This window comes from Aegilops tauschii, chromosome 7 (assembly GCF_002575655.3).
Source record: "Aegilops tauschii subsp. strangulata cultivar AL8/78 chromosome 7, Aet v6.0, whole genome shotgun sequence".
NCBI lineage: Eukaryota > Viridiplantae > Streptophyta > Magnoliopsida > Poales > Poaceae > Aegilops > Aegilops tauschii.
This window is the reverse complement of record NC_053041.3, coordinates 449193522-449215994: the sequence shown is the minus strand read 5'-3', so window position 1 is coordinate 449215994 and position 22473 is coordinate 449193522. Positions and strand designations below refer to the sequence as shown.

General features: G+C 42.0%; 1 protein-coding gene across 2 annotated transcripts; it reads left to right on the top strand.

The window, feature by feature from the left end:
• Nucleotides 1-3636: 3636 nt before the first annotated feature.
• On the top strand, nt 3637-20647 carry LOC109745231 (elongation factor G, mitochondrial). Of its 2 annotated transcripts, XR_006665975.2 has the most exons (21): nt 3644-4213; nt 5783-6004; nt 6762-6883; nt 6968-7118; nt 7366-7437; nt 9818-9913; nt 10169-10257; nt 10374-10440; nt 11213-11251; nt 11376-11436; nt 11552-11661; nt 11746-11820; nt 11898-11966; nt 15088-15209; nt 17066-17191; nt 17276-17396; nt 17501-17601; nt 17951-18011; nt 18239-18377; nt 18473-18526; nt 20309-20647. XR_006665975.2 is itself a non-coding variant. In XM_020304373.4 (20 exons), exons 1-20 carry the CDS (start codon nt 3800-3802, stop codon nt 20411-20413), a joined length of 2277 nt encoding a protein of 758 aa, XP_020159962.1. In that variant the 5' UTR covers nt 3637-3799; the 3' UTR covers nt 20414-20647. The 2 variants fall into 2 exon arrangements, 1 of the variants encoding a protein (XP_020159962.1); XM_020304373.4 differs by lacking the exon at nt 18239-18377 and having other exon boundaries at nt 3637-4213.
• Nucleotides 20648-22473: the final 1826 nt, after the last annotated feature.

Genomic DNA, 22473 nt, shown 5'->3' with positions numbered 1-22473 from the left:
ATTTATCATGAAATAAGAAAATAAATAATAACTTTATTATTGCCTCTAGGGCATATTTCCTTCAGAGTATATGCATCACACTCATGTGCATGATGATCTCTTGCTGATGTACATATTGTTTGCAAGAAGGACTCATGAACATGAAGGTATATTTCCTGTATCTACATCATTTGCTCCGATGCATATAGCCAAGATACATGTAACTCGTTGCTTGCTCTGACATGTCTATGCATTCACATGCTCTTATATTCTATCTTCACATGGTTGCATACATGTACGGGGAGCCTATGCATGTTACATGTCCTTCCAAAGCTTTACTTGTTATTCTTCATATCTTTATCTAAACTTTGATGTATGTTGTCATCAATTACCAAAAAGGGGGAGATTGAAAGCACAAGTGCTTCCTGGGTGATTTTGGTAATTAATGTCAACATATCTCTTGTTGGACTAACATTTTTATCTAGTACATTTCAGAAAGTTCAACAAAGGCGTGGCATTGGTAAGAGGATGTGGAACCCCTTTTAGATGCTAAGGACAGAAGATTGGCAAAAGCTCAAGACTCTTCATTTCTATTTTTAGTGATCCAAGATCACATTGAGTCCATAGGAAAAGCCAATACTATTAAAAGGGGATGAGGTGTTGCTTAATGGTCTACTTGCTCAAAGTGCTTAGTGATATGCTCCAAAGCCCTCAACCACTTTCTCAATTCCAAATATGTCCTAAACCTAAAGTCAAACTCGGCCCCACCGATTTGATCTATCCGGCGCCACGGAGTTCACTTGACATAGCCACTGCCAGAAACCCTAATCAGTTCGGTCTCACCGACGGGATCTCGGTCTCACTGAGATGGGCTTGCAAACTCTCTGTTGCCTGTTGCAATTATTTCGGTCTTACCAAGAGATGCAGTCGGTCCCCCTGAGTTTGCTTGACCAACTCTCTGTTTGCTTATTACCAAAATCGGTCTCACCGAGTTTTTGTAATCGGTCAAACCGGGTTGAGGTTTTACCCTAACCCTAGCACATCGGCCCCACCGAGTTGATCATGTCGGTCCCACCGAAAACTCTAACGTTCACATTTTGAACCAGTTCGGTCTCATCGAGTTTCACTATTCGGTCCCACCGAGTTTGGTAAATTGTGTGTAATGGTTAGATTTTGTGTGGAGGCTATATATACCCCTCCACCCCCTTCTCCATTCAGGTGAGAGCTATCAGAACGTGCCTACACTTCCAGCATTCATTTTCTGAGAGAGAACCACCTACTCATGTGTTGAGACCAAGATATTCCAATCCAACCACAAGAATCTTGATCTCTAGCCTTCCCCAAGTTGCTTTACACTCAAATCATCTTTCCACCATAGCCAAATCTGTGAGAGAGAGTTGAGTGTTGGGGAGACTATCATTTGAAGCACAAGAGCAAGGAGTTCATCATCAACACACCATCTATTACCTTTTGGAGAGTGGTGTCTCCTAGATTGGTTAGGTGTCACTTGGGAGCTTCCGTCAAGATTGTGGAGTTGAACCAAGGAGTTTGTAAGGGCAAGGAGATCGCCTACTTCATGAAGATCTACCCAAGTGAGGCAAGTCCTTCGTGGGCGATGGCCATGGTGGAATAGACAAGGTTGCTTCTTCGTGGACCCTTCATGGGTGGAGCCCTCCGTGGACTCACGCAACCGTTACCCTTCGTGGGTTGAAGTCTCCACCAACGTGGATGTATGATAGTGCCACCTATCGGAACCACGCCAAAAATCTCCGTGTCTTCAATTGCGTTTGCACACTCCAATCCCATCCCTTTACTTTCTTACAACTTGCATGCTTTACTTTCCGCTGCTCATATACTCTTACCATGCTTGGTTGAAATGTATTGTGAATGTTTAAACTTGTGCTAAAACTCCACCTTAACTTGAAGAACTTAAAAACTGCTACTTTTCTTTGTTGAGGGTCTAATCACCCCCCTCTAGACACCTCTTCTCGATCCTTTCACCGTTGCTTAGCCCAGCCATGAACAACTAGAAATTATTGTATGAACAGGCTAACCTGAATATTGATTGAACAGACTAGTCTGAAGAAAATATGTTGAAGTCTGGCCCCATGAATAGTTAAGTGTGCTAAAAAAGGAAATCTTGAACTGTATTGCTGATGTACCATGGATGATGGTCTTAGGCAGTAATTAGCATCCATACCGAATGCCCAATTGCTTAAAAATGGACGGCTCAGTGAGGCTAACCACAACGCTCAAGTTCCGAGGCCAAGCCGGCTTCCCCGTCCAAAACAACAAGAAACAATTTCCCCATGAATCTAGGCAGGCTCCAGGCCAGGCATGTTGTGACGAGGACATGAACCAAACAAACCATTCATGCAGAACGATCTCACGCCAGGCGAGGAAAAAAACTGAGGGTGCAAACCAAACAAGGTCTAGGCTAGCTTTAGGTTTCACTCTAGCCAGAGAAATATCTATCAGGATGGCAAGCAAACAACCCATTGGTTCTAGCAAATCAGTCGAAATATGAAATGGGAGCAAACATTCAGAAATAGCCAATGGGTCTCGGGTCCCGTTCGCATCCGAATTGGAAAAATAAAAAATATCGAAAAGACTAATTTTTTAAAACTTTTTTGTAACAAACATGACTTAATATTGTCGTGATATCCATTCGAGGGGAGTAGATTGGTTTAGTAACCACATATTTCAATCACGCACCAAATTCGGTCTTCATTTCACTTTGTTTCTGGTTGTTTTGTTGTTTTTGGTTTGCCCCATGTATTTATTTGCCTTGTGTTAATACCGAGTGAAAAGTTTCCTGAGGGCCTTTTTGGACATGCATTTTTTAGAATACCACGAGAGTCATTCCTCCGTAATTTTTTTCACACGAGTATTACATAGGTTGCAGAAAAGTTTCATAGTTTTATGACTTTTTTTTTGTTTTTTCTAAATTTGTTTTTCCATTTTGGGTGCATTGGCCTCCATCTTTCAAAGATCAGCGTCCAACGAACATTTGGCTAATACTTCCTTCGACCAGGTTTATTAGACCCCTTTTATTTAAGCCAAAGTTTGACCATGAATTCAACTAATAAAATGTAAACTATATGTCACAAAAATTATACCTTTGAAAACCGTTTTCAAATACAAATCGTGCAATATACTTTTTATATGATGTACTTTATATTTTTTCTGTTACATGGTCAAAATTAGACCCAAAGCACAAAGTGGCCTAATAAACCCGGACGGAGGTACCGCAGTCGGTCTTATTGGTTAAATTTATGATTAAACTTAGATCCTGAAAAACAAGGACGCATCATTATATTATGGAATGGATATGAGTAGTACTTACTACCTCTGTCCTGATTTATTAGTCCTCTTTGTAATTTGTGTTAAATTTTGACCATAAATTTAATTAACAAAATGGTAATGCATGTCATAAAAAATTATATCGTTAGATTCCTATTTGAACATAGTTTTCATTGATATAATTTGCGATGACATGCATTGACATTTTATTAGTTAAACTTATGATCAAAATTTGGCACTGAATATGAAGGGACCAATAAATCAGGAGGGAGTTAGTAACAGTTTGTAATTTACAAACACACGCAATCAGCGTAACACATTCGACGACTTGTCTCGCCGACGTAGCTTTGTCCTGCGCCGTCAGTCCGCCCCAATGCCCAGAGGCACTTCTGAATTCTGACTTCTCTACGATGCATGTTGTTCACACCAACTCCCTAGGGTTTTAGTTCAACCAGGCCAAAACCTCCACGCCGCCGCCGCCGCCGCCGCCGCCGCCGCCGATAATTCCTAGGCGGCGATGGCCATGGCCCGGCGTTCCGCTTCCCACCTCCTCTCCTCCTTCCGCCCTTTCTCCCTCCTCCTCCAGCCCCTCGCCGACGCCCCCTCGCCCGCGGCCGCGGCCGCAGCGGCGTCGGCTCGTCGGGCGATGTCCTCGGCGTCGGCTCTGCGGGCGCGGGGAGACGACAAGGAGTTGGCGCGGTGGCGCGAGTCCATGGATCGGATGCGGAACATCGGTATCTCCGCGCACATCGACTCCGGGAAGACGACGCTGACGGAGCGGGTCCTGTACTACACCGGCCGGATCCACGAGATCCACGAGGTGCGTGGCCGCGACGGCGTGGGCGCAAAGATGGACTCCATGGACCTCGAGCGCGAGAAGGGCATCACCATCCAGTCGGCAGCTACCTACTGTACCTGGAATGGATACCAGGTCCATTTCTCTCCTCTTCTCGCTCATTCTTGTAGCTGATCCATTTCCCTCTTCTGATCACTATTGTTTTATTCCTGGTTAAAGAAAATTGCATTGGGGTTTGAGTTAATGTCCAATCATATGACAAATCAACTGTGGAATAATAATGCTGTTACCTAACGCCATTCCAACATTTGGGGCTAACTGTAACTGTTTTACGAGGCAGATAGCATATGTAACCTTGTTTCCTTTAAGCACTAACATATATGGTTGAAAAGCTTAATTGGCTGGTGTGCAAGGTCATACACCAAACGCTACGATATTTGGTAATTGATTAGCAAAGCTTATTCTCTCCTGGATATATCAATTTTTAGTTTTAACTAACATGTAGTATGTGTACGAACTCAAGTATTAACCTGTCACATGGAATTTAAATATTTAAACCAAGCTGACCAATATTTATGCTTCACACTAATATTTATGTTTTATTTATCATAAGTGGACAATAATTAGTTGCCATACTACTATTCATTAGTTGCAATTGAACCTATGCAATTTCGTGCTTTCACTCTGTCCTTGTAATCTTTTTGATATTTCATCGAGCTCTTGAACCAGATCTTTCCTCTTTGAGTACCGCAGAAGTATATTGCTGCCGTAGCTTTGGTGTCTCTAGAATGCGTGTACTGCATCATGTTAAAGTGGTCTACTCAACAATTTTGAGGCTGTAGATTTGCGCCAGCAAGGTGTTCCCTACAATTTATTGCTGCTTCTCAGGAGTTAGGTATATAAAGATGGGGGCTAATTTAACTAGGTTGGCTGTTGGCTTTTGCTTTCTCCACAGCATGTCCAGGCAATATGAAATGTGAGAAGAAAATTTTAAAAACCATCAATCAAGAATACTATGTGATGTCATTCATGCAATTGCAAAAGAAAAAGATGCAAGGAGAATGTGATTGGTGGTTTCATTCTTAAACACGTCAGCATTGTTGATGCCACAAATGAAGTAGCCCCATTAACTATACCAAAACCGTGGTCAGGCGAGGAATGGAGCAAATGGCAAATATCCACATGATAGAGATGTAAATTGCCGAACATGGACGAGTTGCCAGCAACTACCAAATAGCCATTATTTTTGTTCAAGTGGAGTACCACATGTGAATTCTCCCGAGCTATTATTATTGGAGACGTAATTGCTTCATGACAGTAGACCATTTGAAAGAATCAAAGGAGTGGTTTTGATAGACATCTATTTCATGGCAAGTGGCAACTATCGATGTGGGTTGAATGAGCTACCCGAGTCAACTCGTGCTAGTCCCACCCGCTTCTTTAATAGCTGTTTCCCGGAACACAGCTCCCCCTGCCACTGGGCTTCAAACTAGGATCTGTGGGTTGGGGTCAGTATGATTGGTTGAAGCAGATACACCAAAACCATGCACGAATCTAGTACCAGTAGAACTTTAGAATTGCCCCCCAGAAGCAACCTTTTTTGTTGTCATGTATACAACCATTGATCACTATCCCTTGTATTGTCTTGTCTGAATGCTTTTGTTTTGACCCATCTTACACTGTTCTTGTGTTCCATCGTTGCAGATTAATATCATTGATACCCCAGGTCACGTGGATTTCACTGTTGAGGTTGAAAGGGCCCTCCGTGTTCTTGATGGTGCTATACTTGTGCTATGTAGTGTTGGTGGTGTACAAAGTCAATCGATTACTGTTGATCGACAAATGAAAAGATATGAAATTCCAAGGGTTGCATTTATTAACAAGTTGGACCGCATGGGAGCTGATCCATGGAAAGTTCTCAACCAGGTGAGCATGAGTCTGACTTCTGTGGTCTATATGCACTGGTGCTCTCTTGTGATACTAAGAGGGGTGAGAGGCTTATGCAAATGGTCCCTTCTCTCTTTCCATGCTGGATTTTTCCCTCGTGGTGGGAGTGGGTAAAAGTCTGTGTTATCATTTCATTCCATGTCTTTATGTTGTATTTTCTGTGAGGACACACTTCTGTATGCCATGTTAGTATTGTACTGCTAGCTTAGTATTCTTATCGTGTTTAACACAGGGAAGGTCAAGGCAATAAATACTCTTCCTATTGCATTTGAATTCTGATGAAGTAGCAGTCAAGTATTTGCTACTTTGCTTTGCACTGAAGTGCTATCTGAAATGCACTGACGTCCTGGGTTCATTTCGAATATTTTATGCCCTTCATTGCTAAATCAGCTCATCTTTTATCTTGCATCCAGTTTAAAAATTCTTACATCTTAATGCAATGTGGACCAAGCTTACATCTTAATGCTAGAGTTGCTGCAAAGTGCAAGGGCTTCACAAGTGCAAGGGCTGGCTTTGCATTATTTTTTAGTATCTGCAATGTGGACCAAGCTTACATCTTAATGCTAGAGTTGCTGCATTTTGATATTACTGGAAATCATCATTTTTGTGCTTATTTTAAGGCTTGCCATTTTTTTCTGATAATTTTCAGTTTTTATAGTTCCGCGAGGTGTCTTGCACTTGTCTGTTGTTGCTATCAGTTTCTATAACTGCATTTTGCTTTTGTGTTCTATTGAAGGCTCGGGCCAAACTACGGCACCAGAGTGCAGCTGTACAAGTGCCGATAGGATTGGAAGAGGAGTTTGAGGGCCTTGTTGATCTTGTGGAGTTGAAGGCTTTGAAGTTCGAGGGTGGAAGTGGGTGTGTCCCTGTTCTTACAAGCATTTAGTTGTGAGGGTTATTGGTATCTGGAATCTCAGATGACACATTGTTTGTAATGTGCAGACAGGAGGTTGTTACATCTGATGTCCCATCCAACATGCAAGATTTTGTAATGGACAAGAGACGTGAACTTATTGAAGTTGTTTCAGAAGTCGATGACCAGCTTGCAGAAGCTTTTCTTAATGATGAGCCAATAACAGCTAATGAGCTTAAGGTTCATCCAACTTCCATTATTATTTTCTGTTGTTTCTATATGCGTATATACCATTTCATGAAATGACTATATAAGCATACAATCCATCTGAAAATTATTCCAGATTGTAGCTACATCTTTTAAAACGGATGTAGCTGTAGCTGCTAAAAGCAACCATTTTGAAGGAATAGAACGATTTTACCCCCTTGAATATTGCAGTTTGTGTGATTAAATATTGCCTTTGGTGTCTTATTTTCTTTTCGACCAGGCTGCTATCAGAAGGGCAACAGTAGCGCGCAAGTTCATACCAGTTTACATGGGAAGTGCATTCAAAAATAAGGTCCATGACTGCATTTTCCGTTCTTTATCTGGTTCTTTTTCATTTACTAGCTAAATTCTCGGAAGTTGTTTTTTGTTATAGATTATTACTCCCTCCGTCCCATAATATAAGAACGTTTTTGACACTAATGTAGTGTCAAAAACACTCTTATATTATGGGACGGAGGGAGTAGTTGTTTAAAAGCTTGCCCCACCATAGTCCCTGAGTTTTTGTAAAATAAAGTTTGTATCTCAAAATATACATTAATCGAATCAACTATATATGTCCTCGATAGAATGGATGACAACTGTGGCAATTCCTAGTAACTTGGGTGGATGGAACGCCACGAACTTAGATCTTTATAAGAGGTAAAGATTTACAGTTTCATGTGTCTGTAATACTGAAAAGGACACAACCTTATTTAATTTGTATTAATAATATAAGAAGTAAACTTATAGTCTCTCTCTTTGCAAATAGACACTGTTATGGACATGGGGCACAGGTCTACAGTTTCCAACATGCGACTTACTCTTACTACTATTATGAATATGCTAGTAAAAATAGAAAATAACACTGCTTTCAAAATATTTTTCATGAAAAACTACTGATGCCATTTTCACTTCACTCTAAACTATTTTCCCATATGCACGAGTTGAAGTCAGAGAAGTTCAATCACACACTTTCTAGGAGGATGTCATCTATTTACAATGCAAGAATGGTTACAATTTAAGACTAAGCGCCCAAGAAATGTTACTTTGAGTTTGAGAAAGTGAAATCTTGTTGGAAGATGTGCTAGGAAGCTAGGTTTTTTCACACGGGCCTTTATCGACCAGATCTGAGTCACCATTTTCCCTGTGCCATCACCTGGACCTGCAATGGCTGTTCTCGATCTTCACCGAGGCAACCTTGCTCTCGATCTCAAAATTCCCAATGCCTCTGTGTTCCAGCCTTGGTGTCGAGCTCATCTGCTGCTGTGGCCTCTTCTTGAAGTGCCGCCCTTGCGGCCTCGCCTTCAAGCCCCAACAAAAGCTCTACTCTGCTCCCTTGCAGTGCAGTTCCTAGGCGCAGCCTAGGTACCACCTAAGTGGCTGGCGCAAAACTAAATACCGCTCGATCAAAACTAAAGAAAAAGATTCAAGAATAACATTTGACAAAATGATCAGCATAAAATGTTCAATTAAAGAGAAGATTTGTTACAACAGTTTGATTACTTAATCAGTCAGCAGCATTTCTGGAGTAAGGCACATTGTTGCAAACAATCAAAGGCATACAACCTTGCTGCTATTTTAAGTGTTACAAAACTAGGCATTTGTTTTATGTCTTCTTTTACGGTGTCGTCTATCATGTATGAATGTCTGAGATCTTTGTAGCCGCCAATCCTCATCGTGTAATCTTGCCTGGAGTATAACTGTCCTTAGGGCCTTGTCAATTCCAGGGGACCGTCCTTAAGCATTAAATGGAGCACAATACTGTGATTAAGCAAACAGCAAACATGAAATACTGACGAAGAGCTAGGACCGTGATAGTCAGATCCATTTTACTATTTGTAATTACCTTATACTGGGTTGTTGGAGTACTGTAGATTAAACATTGCTCTCATGCATCGAAGTGCCTTTCTGCTCCCGAGCTCATTTGAGCTCGGTGAACAGTAAAATCGAAAAAAAATCAAAAAATTCCAATTTTTTTTGAGAGAAACATTGACAAAAGTTCTAAGTGCCTGCAAAAATTCATCATGAAATCACATTCCTGTAAGGCGTGGCAAAAAAAACAAATTCAGTGCTTCAAAATGCTTTTGAAAGTAGCTTTTTCAGAGTACTGTTTTTGTTTTTTTTGCCATGCCTTCTAGGAATGTGATTTCATGACGAATTTTTGCAAGCACTTAGAACTTTTGTCAATGTTTCTCCCAAAAAAAATTGGATTTTTTTGAATTTTTTTTATTTAGTTTTGATTTTACTGTTCACCTGAGCTCATTTGAGCTCGGGTGCAGAAACTCCGCGTCCCTCATTCATGCACTTCATGCAAGTCATTAGAGCCTGACTTTAAAGAAGTGTAGAAAGATAGTAACATAATTGAGCCTTTGCTTTGCGTTTGTTGTCTCCCTTTGCCAGCACAGTTATAGAACAGATAGCCAAATTGCATGTCAACAACATAGAGGTGTACGGTGCCTATTGACATCGAGAATGATCACATTAAGATTGTGTATTGTACTGATTGTCATACTTTGGTGGCTTAGGTGTAGATAAGATTGTTCACAGTTATGAGCACTCTTGCACTAGTACTTGTGTAAGAACCTGCAGTTAGCATTTGTATTGTACTATTGTTAATGCTAGGTTGCTATACAATAAATTTGCTGTTGGTGTTCCATTGCTTACAGTTTTGATCTTTTTGACTGGTTTTATAGGGTGTTCAACCTCTTCTTAATGGTGTGCTTGACTATCTACCCTGCCCACTGGAAGTTGAGAACATTGCTCTTGACCAAAACAAGTCAGAAGAGAAGGTAGAACACGGTCTCCACAATACATTTAATATAGTAGATATGGAACATAGGTTTCCCTTTATGCGCTTCCATCTTCCACCACTCGTCCTAAAAAGCCAGAAGTGAGGAGAGATGGAAAGCATGTAAAGTAGATAAAATGTGTGAAGTTTTATGTGAGTAAATAGCGTTTGTACCGTATCTACCTGTTATGTTGATGAAGCTCTTATTTTCTTTTATTAGCTTTCATAACGAATTGCCACCTGGTTTGATGGTTAGGTCTCATTATCTGGAACTCCAGCTGGTCCACTTGTGGCATTAGCCTTTAAGCTTGAGGAAGGCCGTTTTGGTCAGTTGACATATCTAAGGTGATTGTGGATCTTCTACGAACTTTTTTTGTTGCATTATCATGCATTGTTATTCTTATTGGAGACGGGTATTATTATTTTGCTTCTCAACTAATTATTTCTTACTGCACGTCTAGAATCTACGAAGGTGTGATTCGGAAGGGTGACTTCATACAGAATGTGAATACAGGAAAAAAGATCAAAGTAAGACCCAGACTTAATCCCAAGTCCCAGCAAGGACGTTGAAGCTGTAGTTGCCAAATTACCATACTGTTCTTTCAGCACACTTGTTTAACAATTGACAATGCCAATATTTTATATTTTGAGGGGCATACTATATATTGATCTATGAAGAAATGAGAGGGATTTACTTTAATCAAAGAGAAAAAAGGTTAAATAGTACTCCCTCCGTCCCAAAATAAGTGTCGCACAAAAGTTGACTACTAAATCAGCGACACTTATTTTGGGACGGAGGGAGTAATATTCAAAATAGTGTACTACAGTGCTCTTGGCTTTTAAGTGTATCCTATAGAGCTGTTACAGTTGTGAGTCTGACCAGTCTGGTGAACATACTGCCATGCTACAGCAGAAGAAGAAAAAGTTGACTTTATGTAACATATTTGTTTTTTGTAATTATATTTAGTATGGTAGTTGCAATATTGCATATTTGTGTTGGTAAACTAAACGCAGATGCTTTGGCATGACATTTCATAACTGCACATCATTTGCCTGGTTTCAAATCTAAATCTGCATATGTTGCAGAACATTGGTTCCAACTAATAAAGCCTATATATTACAGAACATTGATTCCTACTATTCAAGCCTAAATTTTCCGTAGAAAATAGTAATCATATCAGGAGAGCAATAGATGCCTTCAATCTGATATATCTTAATTTTGCCTTTACTTTTAATTGTTGGTTGCGGGAGTTTCAAAAGGTTTGCCTTCTCTGATCTAAGTGCTGTTCACTGTGTCTAGGTTCCACGATTAGTAAGGATGCACTCCAATGAGATGGAGGTAAGTTGCATGTTATGTTGAAGTTAACGCTTGAAAAATCAACTGTTCGGATCAACATCGATGGCCATTCTTTACTATAAAATCAATTTTTGGCTAGTATCTTAATTCTTTGCGGTCAATATAGGATATTCAAGAAGCACATGCTGGCCAAATTGTTGCTGTGTTTGGTGTTGATTGCTCGTCAGGTAAATTATTAGCAACGTAATATTCAGAATCTTTTCTGTGCCGTAACTTTTCCAGGTTATGCTACCATCTTTTGGATTTCTTCAGTGCCTGATTCCCTGCTTTTTGCATCAACAGGTGATACATTTACAGATGGGTCGGTCAAATATACTATGACTTCAATGCATGTCGCTGAACCTGTGATGTCCTTGGCTGTTAACCCGATATCTAAAGATTCTGGAGGACAAGTAACTCATCTGTTGTTTTAAAGATCCATGTGTCATATTTTATATCTTAACTTTGTTGAATAGTTAATTACTGTAACATTTCAGTTTTCAAAAGCACTGAATCGATTCCAGAGAGAAGATCCTACTTTCCGTGTAGGTCTGGATCCAGAGAGTGGACAGGTTTGTTCTTCCATCCATTATGTTTGCTTTATTCTATTATTATCGTGTATTTTCTGAAGCGTACTTCGTACTTGCAGACAATTATTTCTGGTATGGGTGAGTTGCATTTGGATATCTATGTTGAACGCATCAGGAGAGAGTACAAGGTACACAAACAATTAGTTCAAGGACATACTTGGTTTCCCCGCTTCACTCAAAGTTTGCTATATGAGCTGCACTGTTAACTGTTGAGTAAATCCTTGTCTCGTTTGCTTTATGAGCTAGTTCAGACATTGCAGCCTATTTTATTTTTTCTTTGTTTCAAGGTGTGTTTGGTTTGGGAACGAAGTGGAATGGAATGTCATGGTTCTATTCCACTGGAATGGGTTGGTTCTGTTCCCATGTTTGGTTGGGGATATTTGGTAGAATGGAATTGTTACGTTTCAGTGTTTCGTTTGAGAGATAGAACGGAATGAATCAGCACCTCTTGCATAAAAACAGTGAGGTTGCCTCTCACGTGCATATATACAATATGAACAAGTATGAAGTATTTTGCCCAAACATGGCATAGTTTTGCTCAAACAGACAGACGACCCATTGTATTTTACTTTGAATTGTACTTCACATTGAATACTTACATTGAGTTGTTTTTCAATCGAGAAAAAATGCTCATAGATGGAACCATGCAATATTTGCTAGGCATGAATTAAACACAGCAACGCTCTTGGCGCTGACCTCAAGATAGGAGGTCCATCCCGCCGACGGAGACCTGATCTGTTAGGGGACGGCGTGCAGGAAGCAGTGGTTGCCGCTGTTGCAGCCGGCGGTGAGGCAGTGGTCGCGTGGGAGAGGTGGCCGTTACAGCCCCTGGAAGGTTAGGTCACCGTCCTCCCCGGCAGATCAGGTCGCCGCTCTCCCGGCGAATCAGGTTTCCGCCTGCCCTAGCAGATCAAGTCGCCGCCGCCTGGTCCCTAGCAGATCAGGTCTAGTCACTGGGGAGAGGAGCAGCCGGCGGCGTGGATCGATGGAGAGGAGCAGCTGGCGGCAGAGTACGAGAGAAGGGAGAAACGATAGGGTCTCGTGCGAGAGAGGGAGAGGCGATAGGTGAGTGCGAGGCGAGGCAGCGTTCCGTGTCGTTCCATCGATCTGGAGGAATGACTCGGTTAAGGATCTGGGCCGAATATTCCCTTAGGCCTCATTCGGTTAGGAGGATTTTCATAGGAAAAACATAGGAACAAGGATTCTAGAGGAAAATTTCCTATATATGCATTCGGTTTGTAGGAAATGCGTACAGGAATTTCGTAGGAATACTACTCATTTCCTGTGTTTTTGGAGGAAACTACACATCCACTCAAAGCTCATTTTGCGCGTAGGAACGAGGCAAGTCAATTCCTTAGGATGGCAAGTGCCATCCTATCAAATTCCTATACTACTCCTAATTCCTACGTTTTGATTTCCTCCAAACCGAATGAGCCCTTAGAGGGAACGAGTCGGTTCCGGTTCTAGCTATGTACCAAACACAAGAATGAGGCCCAAGTATGGGTCGGACCCATTCCATTCCACTTGGTGACTCATACCAAACACACTTGATCTGTTCTATTCTTGACAGCGTGGAAAGTTCATTTGCAGTTTTGGCTTGGCTTGGGCATGGGCTGCAAACAGCTACACAGCCTAATTTTTGCATTCCCATATTGCTTAAATTAACTCCTCAAGATACTGTTATATTAGTGTAGGTTTAGTTTTATTCTCATATATTGTCTTATCCTTGAACATATGTCATATACTCTGTCTGTTCTAGGTCAACAGTCTTCAAGGTGGTACTTTGATCATTAATTTCTATAGTCTTCATTAGTAAATATTCACTGTGGGGAATTAACAAAAAATCAAGCATAGTTTTCAGTTATCATGTTATGGGTCAAGATAATTTTGTATATGCTGATGGTCAAAGCTTGCTCTGTTTAACTACACTGATTATAGAATATCATTTAGGAAAGAACAAAGTAGTACCCCCCCCCCCCCCCCCCCCCCCCCCCCCGCGCGCTCCATATTGATTAGGTATTGTAAATGTTGATATTTTTCTAAAAAATTGGTAAAATTTGTACTTGGCCAAATCTATATATCGGTTCGGTAATATGTATGTTGATATTTTTTCTCTAGATAAGCTTGGTCAAACATTACATAGTTTGACTTGGACAAAATCTATATGCACTACATTTGGTAATGGAGGGAGTAGTAATGGATAAATTGTTCCACCTCTAGGAAACACATTCCATCCATTTAACCGCAGTGTTCTAACTAGTGCAAGACACTAGGTTGGCAGCAGCAAGGAGCCAAGGCGGCTGTACAACAACAATTACAGACGGTTAAAACGTCATGCTTCATCAAAACAGATATACAAACTAGAAGTTCTACAATCAGAGTTGAAACAAACCTTATTTTCCAAGTGAATAGGCATCCAAGTTTTTTGGTCCTCTATCTCTAATTCTTCTTAACACCAATGTAAGTACTTGGCGGCGCTATGGAAATTTAAAAGCGGCAACCTAGGCTGTTCGTCAAGAAGACTGAAAATTACCTCCTTTAGATAGCACTTCTTCCAAATCTTGCTCATCAAGAGAGGCTAGCAAGCTCAAAACACCCACGCCAAATGTGGCTGCATTTTGCACACCACTAGGTCTATTTCCATTTGCAAAGTACTAAAGGGAAAACATGATCGGGAGGGGAAGCTTAAAAGTTAGATCTAGAAGTATGAAAGATGGGACTGCATATACGGCTCTTCACTACCACTCCCATAAAAAATGAAAGAAATGAAGAGAAAGCAAGGCTGATGGACGCGATAGGAAGAATGGCAGTTCGGTATCTGCTGGAGCTTCATAGCCGAAGTGCCACTGTGTCCACATGTGAGACCCCATTGCCGTCACATCTTCTCTCTGTCCGTGAAGTGTCCAGTCTGGAGCCATGGGTGGACTGGAGCCAGAGTCCTGAAAGGAATTAGGGTTGGGTGCTTCTATGTGTTGCTACTGGGCTGGGCCATATTGATGACATGTCCTTGTTATAACCCGGCAAGAGCAGACATCCCATATGTTCATGTATTGTGTTCCTAGTGAGCACTACATTTCAGAGTTCAGAAATATTGCTGCGTGCCTGCTTTATTGAGCTTCTCTGATATGCTTCTGTGTCGACAATTTTCATTAAGCGCATGATATTCTTACGATGAATGTTTATGTCTGACTCACTGTACACTTGTATCTGTTGAAATTGAATAGATGTAACATGTTTTAACTCATGTAGGTTGATGCAAAGGTTGGGAAACCTCGTGTGAACTTCCGGGAATCGATCACCCAGCGTGCTGAATTTGATTACTTGCACAAAAAGCAATCTGGTGGTCAAGGTCAATATGGGCGAGTTTGTGGGTGAGTTCTTTCAAATTAGATAATTATCTGCAAATTAATGTCCATTACTTGCTTTTATCTCAGTTTTTCCAGTTCCGGAAAGTTGTTACTTTGTGATGCATATATATGGGACACCTGCTATTAATACATGTTTTTGCTGCGTCGTTACTGGTGATATATTCCTACTCCCTATTCCCACTTGTAAGACGAGTATTGGATGGTGTGGAAAGTGTTGCTGGAGTAGAACAAGGTTGGAACCACACCCTGGCGCTGTAAGTTGCCTCAAGGGAGGCTGGATACCTAGGGCCAGCAAATATCAATGAACGTAGTAATCCAGCCACTTCATATAATGTCATGGAAGATACTTCACCCACATGGAGAATGTAAGAACACTTATAATAATGTTTTCACCGGTGTGGAAAGCTTCCACCATTATACAATACTTACCCTTACCTTTTAAAATTTCAGTTTGGTGATGACATGTTCTCTTTAGTCGTTAATTAGTATTATATCATGGTTTCTTAATCTAGGAGTATAGGTTCCACTAAATATGTTTATGATTTGTCGTTAGGGGCGCTTCATGCCTATAAATAGAGACCAGATCCTCTAGTTTTGTAACACACTCGTGTACATTTTACCTATGAACTGAATTCTCCTTGTTGTGGATATTATATTGCACTCCTATCTGAAAGTTTTGGATTACACAGCTTACGCTCCTGTGACCACATGTGTATTACAACAGTTGAAGTTATCCCGTATGTTGTGTTGTCTATTTTTGTGGCAACAGTGCACACAGTTCACTGATATGGGTGTCATGAGTGTGCTGTCAATCTGATATTTCTTCTCTGATCTGGTGTTTGAGTAGGATCACTTTAGTTACCCAACTTTTGGAGCTTATAAGCGAAGATATTTCCCTTTGATATCAGTGATCCAAGACCTGTCCTGCAGCACCTCCAGCACGGTCTGCCTCCTCCTGGTCCACCTAAGAACAAGACTGTAGAGTTCAGGAGTGTTCTCGATAGCCGCTTTGACCGTCTAGCCATCGATCTTCCCAAAAAACCGTGCTCGTCCTGTCGCCAACCCCTAACTTGGTCGATGCAGCTCGCACCGCTCATGTTTGGAGAATTGAATGTCAAGCTCTCACCAGCGGCGGAAAGGGTCTGTACCATCCTTGATACCCAACACACCCTCAGACTGATCATGGTCTTGGACAGCTCATGGATGCTGACTTGCTGAGGCCTCCAGACTTCACCGGATGACGATCCTTGTTCCAGTTGACGTGGCAGTAATCGCTGTGTGCAGCTGCTCTGCCTATCCAAAGGAGAACCCCTAATAATCTTATCCATCTGCTTCTGCACCTCCTTGTAGACGCCCATCACCTTGATATATTGGGAAAAGTATTTACTGATAAGGAAAATAAGGTAATGATTGGGGAGAGTTACAAAGTGTGTTTTATTTGAAACCTTAGTTGCTATTCATCACTTGCTCCTGATTGCTGATTTGTATTGCCTAGCGCTATATCATTGGCTGTCCCTAGCACAGTAGCACTCATCACTGCCGCTGTTCTGTTTCCACAACCACCGTGATGCCATTTCCTTACTGCTCCTGGTCTTTGCTGCCGTTGTGTTTTAGCGGAATTCATGTGAGAGGAAACTCAATGATGACTGGACAGTTGGCGCTTTCCTGATCTTCTACTCATCCACAGCTTGTAAATGTGCTCAGGGCATGAATATACCTGCACACCAAAGTGGAGTTAACACCTGCCAAATTTAACTAGAAAAGTGATGCTCCCAGTTTACCTTACCTTAGATTGGTTATGCGAATAAATATTTAGGATATTTCATTTGGAGCTTCATGATAAGCAAGAATATATGCAGGTACATTGAGCCTCTTCCATCAGATGCTGAAGGTAAATTCGAATTTGACAACATGATTATTGGACAAGCAATTCCGTCCAACTTTATACCAGCGATTGAAAAGGGTTTCAAGGAGGCTTGCAATTCGTGAGTCTATCTCTTCCACACTAGTTCAGCTATTCTGCATTTTGTTTGTGGTGTTAATTTTTGTTTGCATGCTGGCTATTGCAGGGGTTCATTAATAGGGCATCCTGTCGAGAATATTAGGATTACACTGACTGATGGGGCTTCACATCAAGTCGATTCCAGTGAGCTTGCGTTTAAGCTAGCTGCTATCTATGCTTTTAGACAGGTGAGCCTAGTCGCTTCCCTGTGGGGGCAAATGTCATTTCTAGTGATTGTTGCACTACTACAATGCAAATGCAAGCGTTATTCATAAACTTGTTTTTTTTTCAGTGTTATACTGCTGCTAAACCTGTTATATTAGAGCCTGTGATGAAGGTGGAACTAAAATTTCCAACAGAGTTTCAGGGCACAGTAACTGGTGACATAAACAAGTGAGTATTTTTATGCCAACAAGCTATGCTTGTACTGAGATGTATGGTTAGTGGATGATTCATGATGTCACGCTAAATTTTCCTATTCTACTCAAGAAATGCAGATACTTGCATGCAATTCACTTTAAAAGGATAATTGCCTCCTTAGCACCTGAAAAGGCACAATTTGCTGGAATACCATAGGCCATGGTAGTGATAAATTGGTTCTGGAATCAGAACATATTGACACCTTGTGATATTCTGGCAAACTGACTTCCATGGGTGCTATTGGATTTTATTTTTGTACACTCATCAATTCAATCCTTCAAGCCATACTAAGTATATTTCTTTTGTTTGGTGTGGTAAACAGGAGAAAAGGTATTATTGTTGGAAATGACCAGGAAGGCGATGACACAGTTGTAGTATGCCATGTACGTAAGCCTTGTTCCTTTTGGTTTCTTGCCTCATGTAGCACAGATAATAGTACAGTATTGTCATGAGTGGTTGTAGTAATCGATGTTGGTATCTTTGGCTTTTCTGTACTTTGTAGCGATAAGTGTCTAATAGAACAACTGAAGCATTACGAAATCAATTGCAGTATTACCCTCGTAACATTAAAAATATGCTTTCTATTGATTGAGTCGGTGACGGGTTACAGGTTGGAGGTTCCACTAATCTACACGAACCACAGCCAGGACAACATTTTTGACTAATAAACTTCACTTTAGAACCTTTACCATTTGTCCTACTCGGCACCACAATAAACATGTCAGATCAGTAGACTATAAGAGGAACAGGTATATTGTGAAATTCATAATGTAGATGTCCATGTTAAGGCCAATTACCTTGCGCGTTGTTATTGGACTTAGCCTCTCATCCTGCTCTCTTTCAGGTTCCACTAAACAATATGTTTGGATATTCGACAGCGCTTCGCTCAATGACACAGGTAATATTTTGTTCTTCTTCACGACTCCTGATGTTCATTCTAGAACATTTGTTTTGGCAATAAGCATGATCATTCATATGCTTTTTATCACCCGGCGCATTCTTTGCAAAGTAGTTACCGTTCAAGATGCTCTCCATCCTTATTGTTTACTTGGCACGTTCTTCACTGTGTAGTCTGCGGCAGCAATGTTCTGCTACAGAAGTATTGATATTCTGCTACACGCATGGGTGATACCTGCCATATGTGAGGAAATAAGAACTTGTATTTCCTGGAGGCTAAGGGCCAGTATCAATATACAAAGCCTTATAACAATGGGGAATATCACATCCTATACACGGAACTAGTATATTATCTCTAACATCAAAAGTGTATGGTGAAAGTATCAAAAATTGTGGAGAAAACCAAGAGATATCCTGGATGTGATGTAGCGCACATGTCCAAACCTAACATCAAATTCAGTCTTGGTTGCAAGAGCTATAGAAGGCAATTGATGCCTCTACTTCATAGTCGAGAGTTTCTCTTCCCACAGTTCAATTACGTGTGATCGTGCAGTCAACGCAGGGTGTTGTGGACCTATGTGGCAGTTGAGGCACCAAATTAATACAGCAATTCCAAAACTAAAGGAAGTACAAATAATTATTTTCTGTTTGTATAAACTTCCTTATTTATTTGCCAACAAGTGAACATGGATACATCTTTCAATGAACTTCTCTTTTTTCGGTTCCAGTTTTGTGTTCATTTGATATGATAGTCATATCACCCAAGTTAGCCCTTTTTTTCTGATACGTCCTTGCAATTAGTTCATTGCGCTCTGCATGCACTTTTTACATACACATCACGAAAATTACATCACCGTGCCTCCAGTCGTTGGAGATAGACATCATTGTACATTTTATTTATGTTTTATCAGTATTTTGTTATGCTGGAAATGGAAATATTTGAAATCTACCTTAAAATAGAACCAATGCTATCACTTATCAGTCGTTGCGTGGTCATCAATCTGGCCAGCCGTCTGAGGTCTCGGCACACTGGGTCACTGGTTGTACTTGGGTCATCGGTTGGATCATGGTTGTACTTTAAATATTTTTCATTATATATAGGTTAAAAGTGGTTTGTGTGTCTGGTTATCCCTGTTTGATCTGGTTCGAGGGCAGTCTGGGTTTGAATAGAGAAGATTTCACTGTGTTCTTTTACAATACCTCTTTTGTGCACAATAAATTTTCTGGCACAAACTATTTCTATTTAGGTTCGCTACTTGGAATGCTCAATTATCGAATAGTTTATATTGGGAAGTCATCTATAGAACATGTTCTCCGAGAGCATATATGCATTTGTTTACTTACCGTAATAGCATAGCTTAATGTACAGCAATATTGCTATAGGACAAGTCCGAGGCCCCACCAGTGAGCTGTGAGAACTGTTTGGTCCTGGTGTTTCTGTGAATGTCATTTAGGTAGGTATTAGTGTCGTGGTGAAGGTGCCATATTGCTATAAAAAAAGTTCAAAGCCTCATCACGGAGCTGTGAGAGCTGCTTGATTTCTTATGGTCTACTCTCTTCTCTCGTCCACATGTTTATTCAACCTTTCATGATACTACAATGCAGTTTCATACATAGTCATTAAATACCCACCTGTTTTATAAACCCATGACACCCCTATCTTTCAAGTCTTTGGTTTGGCATTAAAAGGAAAGATTGTCAAAAAAATAGAAAATAAAAACAAACTAGCATGGTGGTGTTCCTAATTAATTCCTTGCTTAAACTTTTGGTTCATGTACTGCAGGGAAAAGGCGAGTTTACAATGGAGTATATGGAGCATAATACTGTCTCGCAGGATGTACAGATGCAGCTTGTGAATGCACATAAGGCCACTAAGAGCACGGACTGATTCTTCTGAAGCACAGAGAAAACAAATTTTGATTCCATTATATTCGTTAACTTTTGTTTTCACTGTCCCTCAAATGATGAGCTAGGACATCACTAATAGGCGATATTTGTAGAATTACGTGCGGTGGTCAGCACAGGAATAGGTGTGTTGTAATAATCTCGAAACCCTTGGTACAAACTCACATGAATATTGTAGGCCAGGATTGTTATGGAGAAACAGCAAAGTTATAGCGTCCTTCGAAGTTTTTATCACCCTGCAGTGCCTTTCCGAATGTATGGACCGAGAGCATCTCCAGCCGCGCCCCCAACAGCCCCCCCCCTCCCCCCATATTTTTTCGGCGCCGGCGCCCAAAAAACACCCTAGTCGCGCCCCTAGGGTGACGAAAAGCGCTGGTTCGGACCTTTTTTCCGCCCGGCGGCCGCAGGCCGAACCTGGCGCATTGGGGGGCGATCGGGGGCTCCGACGCAAGGAAAAGCACGGCTGGCCCACACCCTTGGGTGAAAAGTCAAGATTTTCTTCCCTGACTCGCCTTTCAACCCTCGCGCCCTTGGCCGCCACTAGCTATATCCCGGCGCCGCCCGCCGCCCTTCACCGTTAGATAGTCATTCCCTGCTAGAAAAATAGCAGAGGTTCGTCGCGGCAGCCCCTCCAATAGCAGCTGGGCGTTTCCGGCCGCGGAGTAGCAGTTTAGCGGCGGGTGCACGTCCACCGGGCGCAAGGTGTTCGGCGATTTGCTTGCCTCGGCGATGGACTCGGATGACAAGGAAGCGCTCGCCGCGCTGCTGGAGGAGGAAGCCGAGGCCGACGTCCAGGAAGAAGAGCATCTGATGGTGCTCGCCGCCCTCGCCCAGCTGCTGGCGAGCAATGAAAAGCCGCGGCGAGGTGGCTCGGCGCCGGGGCAGGTGAAAGCAAAAAACCAGCATCGTCTCGAAGGCTACTGCATGCTCTACTCCGACTACTTCGCCGATGCTCCACTTCACGGCGACAAAATATTTCGGCGCTGTTATCGGATGAGCCGAAAGCTCTTCCTCAGAATTGTGAATTCCATCCGGGAGTTCGACAACCACTTCAAGTGCAAGATGGATTGCACCGGCAAACTTGGATTCACCTCGATCCAGAAGTGCACGACATCGATGAGGATGCTTGCATACGGAGCTCTCGGTGATTCACTCGACGACTATGAGCGCATGGCCGAGTCCACCAGCATAGAGTGTTTCTACAAGTTCTGTCGGGCAGTGATGGCAGTGTTTGGACCACAATACTTGAGAACACCCAATGCGGAAGACACTGATCGGATCCTAGCACAGAATGCAGGAAGAGGATTTTCTGGGATGCTTGGAAGCATCGACTGCATGCATTGGAAATGGAAGAATTGCCCATTTGCTTGGCAGGGGATGTACAAAGGCGCCAAAGGCGGTTGCAGTGTGGTACTTGAGGCGGTGGCCACACAGGACCTCTGGATTTGGCACTCCTTCTTTGGTATGCCAGGAACTCACAATAACATCAACGTGCTGCAGTGCTCTCCTGTCTTTGCCAAGCTTGTTGAAGGTCATTCTCCTCCGGTGAACTTCGAGATCAATGGGCGGCACTACAACAAGGGGTACTATCTAGCTGATGGCATCTATCTGAGATGGTCGACATTTGTGAAGACGATCTCAAACCCTGTGCCAGGAGGCAAGAACGCGTGGTTTGCGAAGATTCAGGAGGCTTGCAGGAAGGATGTTAAGCGGGCATTTGGTGTGCTCCAATCTCGATTTGCTGTTGTCCGGTACCCCGCTCAGACCTGGTCCGAAGATCAAATGTGGGAGATTATGACTTGCTGTGTCATCTTGCACAACATGATCATCGAGAGCGAGCAAGAAGACCCAGTGTTTGACACTGAACCATACTACAGGCAGGGTCCTCTAGCCGAAGTTGATCACCAGCTACCGGCAACCTGGACTGCCTATCTCAGTATGCGTCAGGAGATCCGAGACCCACAGGTGCATCATCAACTGCAGAAAGATCTGATTGAGCACCTATGGAGGCTCAAGGGGGACGCCGGGTGCGACGTGTGATGA

Excerpts from the sequence above, each read along its gene's own strand:
- LOC109745231 (XM_020304373.4), top strand. The coding sequence starts at position 3,800 with ATGGCCATGGCCCGGCGTTCCGCTTCCCACCTCCTCTCCTCCTTCCGC. Across the intron at positions 7,438-9,817 it reads GAAGTGCATTCAAAAATAAG|GGTGTTCAACCTCTTCTTAA; the intron begins GTCCATGACTGC and ends CTGGTTTTATAG. Across the intron at positions 10,258-10,373 it reads GGTCAGTTGACATATCTAAG|AATCTACGAAGGTGTGATTC; the intron begins GTGATTGTGGAT and ends CTGCACGTCTAG.